Source organism: Pelophylax lessonae (assembly GCF_965119305.1).
Source record: "Pelophylax lessonae genome assembly, chromosome: 7".
NCBI lineage: Eukaryota > Metazoa > Chordata > Amphibia > Anura > Ranidae > Pelophylax > Pelophylax lessonae.
The window spans coordinates 140,707,600-140,712,578 of record NC_138774.1 but is presented as its reverse complement, the minus strand read 5'-3'; the positions used below and the strand labels follow the sequence as shown (position 1 = coordinate 140,712,578).

Sequence of the window (4,979 nt, the reverse complement as noted above, 5' to 3'; positions counted from 1 at the left end):
TTAGGAGATATTTACCTTACATGCAGCCAATGACATCACTGGCGCATGCGCTCTGAAGGAACGGCCGCTGGTGCCGTTCCTTCAGAGCCCCGTGCCGTGAGCGTCGGCTCCCACGCGCGTGCGCGGGAGTGACGTCACCGCGGCTCCGGCCAATCAGATGGCCGGATGCCGCGATCCCGGAAGACGTGCGACTGAACATGTCGCCCGTCATACAGGTAAGTGGGCGGCACGGCGGGGGCTCGTTCTAAGGTATTTCATAATGAGCTAGTATGCGATGCATACTAGCTCATTATGTGTTTCTCTTTCAGGTTGAAAAAAAAAAAAAAAAACAAATGGGTTTACAACCTCTTTAATTGTGTGTACCAGCCAAAGGGCTGGTGTTAAAGTTTTGAGATTTGAACATCATGCCTGTTGTATATAATGCTCACATTCTTCAGGTAATAAAGTTTTCTTGTTCAATAGAGAAGTAGAGGGAATTGTGGGAAATGTAGTTTCTGTTGATCTCGTTCCCAGCACGCAGAGGGCTCTGCAGCCTGTCTCTTCCGGCTGCCGTGTTCAGGATAAAATTGCTCCATAGAGCCGTGCAGCGTTAGAGCACACGTTTTATAAACTTGTATACAGTGTAATACAGACACATATCGAGCGGTACAGAGGCGGCAGGTCATGCAGCTCGGCTGTCTGTCTTTCCGGCAGCCCTATGCTGGTCTGCTTTTGAACGGAGTGAAATCAGTGGAAACGCGCTGGCGCCCTCTGCTGGCCGACTATAAGAACAACACTCTAGCCATACAAATAGCAGTGAAGGACTGGGATGGCCAGGACTGGAGAGACATTCTGCAGGACAGACTGGGGATGTCAACTGCTCATGTGCAGCAACTCTTAGATACAGGGGAGCAGTTTGGCAGGGGAGTCATTGCTGGTATGTATTCTGGTTTTATTTTATCTGGTACCTGATTGTCTTTTTTTTTTGCACCCCTAATATAAATATAACCTGTAGGGTAAAGCCTTACAAGAATAAAACTGGGTGGAAAAAAATACCATTGGAGAAAACAAATCTACTTTGATCTCACTTTCCCAGGTCATGCCACCGGAAGCCTAGGTATTGGAGTGACGGCTGTTTTGTACAGGCGGCCGTATGCAATCAGTGACATGCTGCATTTGTGCTTGTGTCCGAGAATATCCAAGCATCTGCATGTAGACAGGAACAGATGTGTATCCTTGGGACAAACGTTCTGCCCAGATGTGCAATGACGCGCAAAGAGCTGTGGCCTGTCATTGAATCGTGCAGATGGCTGTACGCAAACACTTGCCACTCCTAGCTGCATGAACCTATACCTTCTTCACACTATACAGCCCTCCATGTCCATGAGAATGAGGCCCTAGGGCAGTGATGGCAAACCTTGACACCCCAGATGTTTTGGAACTATATTTCCCATGATGCTCAACTACACTGCAGAGTGCCTGAGCATCATGGGAAATGTAGTTCCAAAACATCTGGAGTGCCAAGGTTCATCATCACTTCCCTAGGGATATCCAGAGATCCACAGGGGAAAACGCAACAATAGTCCTTCTGGAGAATAAACTGCTTGTTGTTACAATTTTTTTATGTTGCACGATATTTGCACAGTGGTTTATCAAACACACATTTTCAGGAAAAAAAAAAAAAACATTTAATTATATTTAGTGCACACAAACACAATATAATACCCAATTTTTTGGTAAAATATAAAAGATGATGTTACGCCAAATAAATAGAGCTGCATGATTCCAGATAAAATGAGAATCACAATTTTTTTGCTTAGAATAAAGATCCCGATTCTCGTCGTAACATCATCTTTCACATTATACAAAAAATTGGGCTAACTTTACTGTTTGTTTTTTTTTAAATTCATTGAAGTGTATTTTTTCCCAAAAAGTTGCGTTTGAAAGACCGCTGCGCAAATACAGTCTGACATAAAATATTGCAATGACCGCCATTTTATTCTCTAGGGTCTCTGCTAAAAAAACACACACACACACACACACACATATATATATATAATTTCCTAGAAAAAAATACTGATTTTTAACTTGTGAGCAACAAGTGTCGGAAAAAGGCTTTATTGTTTAAGAGGTTAAACTGACCTCAATTACAGACTGAAGTTCATCCCTTTTGATCTAAAACAGCAGTTCTCAATCTGTGGGTCGCGACCCCTTTGGGGGTTGAACGACCCTTTCACAGGGGTCGCCTAAGGCCATAGGAAAACCCATATTTCAAATGGTCTTAGGCAGGGAACACACTGCGGCACCGACACCTGAAAGAAAAAAATGTCTGCGGCTGGCCCGACGGGTACACTGCGCATGCACCGCCCCCGCTCAGGTAGCCCGTACACGCTCGGCTATTCTTGGGCAGACGGTGCATGTGCAGTGACGTGTTAGTGCTGGGCGGCACCATTTTTAAATGCAAGGCGCCTCACCAAACGGTAAGTGAGACCCCTCCGCAGCCCCTGCATCTCCTCATGAGATGCAGTGCTGCTGGCATGGTACAAGAGATTCTCCAGGAGAATCTCCTGTACCATGCCCACAGCTCTGCATGTACCATGCCCACAGCCCTGCACCCTGCCCGCAGCCCTGCATCTCCTGCACCATGCCCACAGTCCCTGCATCTCCTGCACCATGCCCACGGCCCCTGCATCTCCTGCACAATGCCCACGGCCCCTGCATCTCCTGCACCATGCCCGCAGTCCCTGCATCTACTGCACCATGCCCACAGCTCTGCATGTACCATGCCCACAGCCCTGCACCCTGCCAGCAGCCCTGCATCTCCTACACCATGCCCGCAGTCCCTGCATCTCCTGCACCATGCCCACTGCCCCTGCATCTCCTGCACCATGCCCACAGTCCCTGCACCATGCCCGCAGCCCCTGCATCTCCTGCACCATGCCCGCAGCCCCTGCATCTCCTGTACATGCCCACAGCCCCTGCACCATGCCCGCAGCCCCTGCATCTCCTGTACCATGCCTGAAGCCCCTGCATCTCCTGCACCATGCCCGCAGCCCCTGCATCTCCTGCACCATGCCCGCAGCCCCTGCATCTCCTGCACCATGCCCACAGCCCCAGCATCAATTTGTAACAATGAAAATACTGTACATCCTGCATATCAGATATTTACATTACGATTCATAACAGTAGCAAAGTTACAGTTATGAAGTACCAACGAATATAATTTTATGGTTGGGGATCACCGCAACATGAGGAACTGTATTAAAGGCTTTGCGGCATTAGGAAGGTTGAGAACCACTGATCTATAAGAACAAAATCATACGATGTTTATTTTTATATTTAGCGCTGAGTAATGTTGTGATAAACTTTGCCAGCTGCTTTTTTTTTTTTTTTTTTTGACAACTTCCAGCAGGGAACTTCTCTGCACTTACATGAATCATAGAAATGCCTGATCGGGAGGGGGGTTGAATCGAGATGGCAATTTTTTTAACAATTAATCATGAAGCTCTACAAGTAAATAGATACCGAACATGTTGCACTCTTAAATTGCATATGCTAGTAGCACAGTGACAAAGCACAGTGACAAAAACTAAAAATCTCCCTAAGGCCCCTTTCACAGTGCTCTGTGCAAAATTGCAGTAAAAAGGCATATGCATGTTTACCGCAAATTTCGTTTTATTTCAGATGCATTTCCTATGCATTTTTGGGTTGCCTACAGCTGTGAAAAAATGGCCATGTGACTCAAATATGCACCAAAAACACAAATCGAGGGTGCGTTTTTACTGCAATTTTCATTGATTTCAATAAGAAGCTGCACCAAAGATGCAGCAAGCAGGACTTTTCAAAACGCACAGCACCCACAGCGCAGTGGTGATTTAAAGGGACAAGTTTTTCTTGCGTCTTTCTTGGTAAAAGATAAAAACACAGGCAAACTGTATCAGTGTGAAAGGGCCCATAGTGACGCTTTAAAAGCCTTTGCAGGTTACCAGTTTAGAGTTACACAGGAGGTGTGGCGTTAGAAGTATCGCTCTCTGATGTTCGCAATGATACTTTAGGTGGGGTAAGCGGGATTTACCCTCAATTCCTGCCCTGGGGACAACCTTTTTTTACCAGACAGGAAGTGAGGAAATCTCTAACACAACCTTCAATTACCTAACAGGAGTTCTAATCCTTCCACACTACCCTAAATAAAAAAATATGTTTTGACTAGCACACTTTGAGAGGAGCAGCTGCTTTCCTGAAGAACTTCCCTTCCAGCAGAGATTGCATGATCACATCTTCTGGTCACATTAGTAGAGCAGGGAGCCAGTAGCAGCATTTTCTCCAGGATTGGTATTTTAATCCTATTTCTCTTTTCTCATTTCAGCAATATAGAAACATACTGTAGCTTTCTACATATACTCAACCAATGTATTGGTTCTCCTCTTCTATGAACAGGTCTAATTGACATCGGTGATACCTGGCAATGCACAGATGATGTGCCCACTGAAGACACCCTGGAACTTGAAAATAAAGCTCTGCTGATTGGTCTACATGGGAAATACCTGACTGCCGTTTCCAACCCCAGGTGGTTATTGGAACCAATTCCAGCGAGAGGCGGAAAAGATATTTGGACGGTGACCATCCCCTATCACTTAATACCTTCATAACTTGAAAGAATTACAGCTGCAGGTTCTGAAAAAACATTTCCACTTTTGTGCTGTATAATTTTGTAGCACTCCAGGTGTGGATGAAACAAGGACTAAGTGTATTACTTCACAAATCTGGAGACTGCCGTTAGGCCTCCTTCACCGGGGCAATTAGATACATACACCGGATACAAGCAAAGGAATCAATCAGTAGATTCTTGCGGTCGGGCTGACAGGTATATGCGAATAGCGGCAGCACTTTTCGTATGTATCTGCACACAAAGCAGTTAATTCCGCCTAGGGATGCTCATCTATCCCTAACCCCAGGCAACCGCTCAGGATGTGCAGATACATGTGAACAGCGGTGGCTGC

The 4,979-nt window shown here is 46.0% G+C and overlaps 1 protein-coding gene across 1 annotated transcript; it reads left to right on the top strand.

The window, feature by feature from the left end:
* The first annotated feature begins 653 nt into the window (after positions 1 to 653).
* On the top strand, positions 654 to 4,722 carry EOLA2 (endothelium and lymphocyte associated ASCH domain 2). Its single transcript, XM_082264009.1, has 2 exons — positions 654 to 916; positions 4,417 to 4,722. The coding sequence occupies exons 1-2, from the start codon at positions 664 to 666 to the stop codon at positions 4,626 to 4,628; spliced, it is 465 nt and encodes a 154-aa protein (XP_082120135.1). The 5' UTR covers positions 654 to 663; the 3' UTR covers positions 4,629 to 4,722.
* The last annotated feature ends 257 nt before the right edge of the window (positions 4,723 to 4,979 follow it).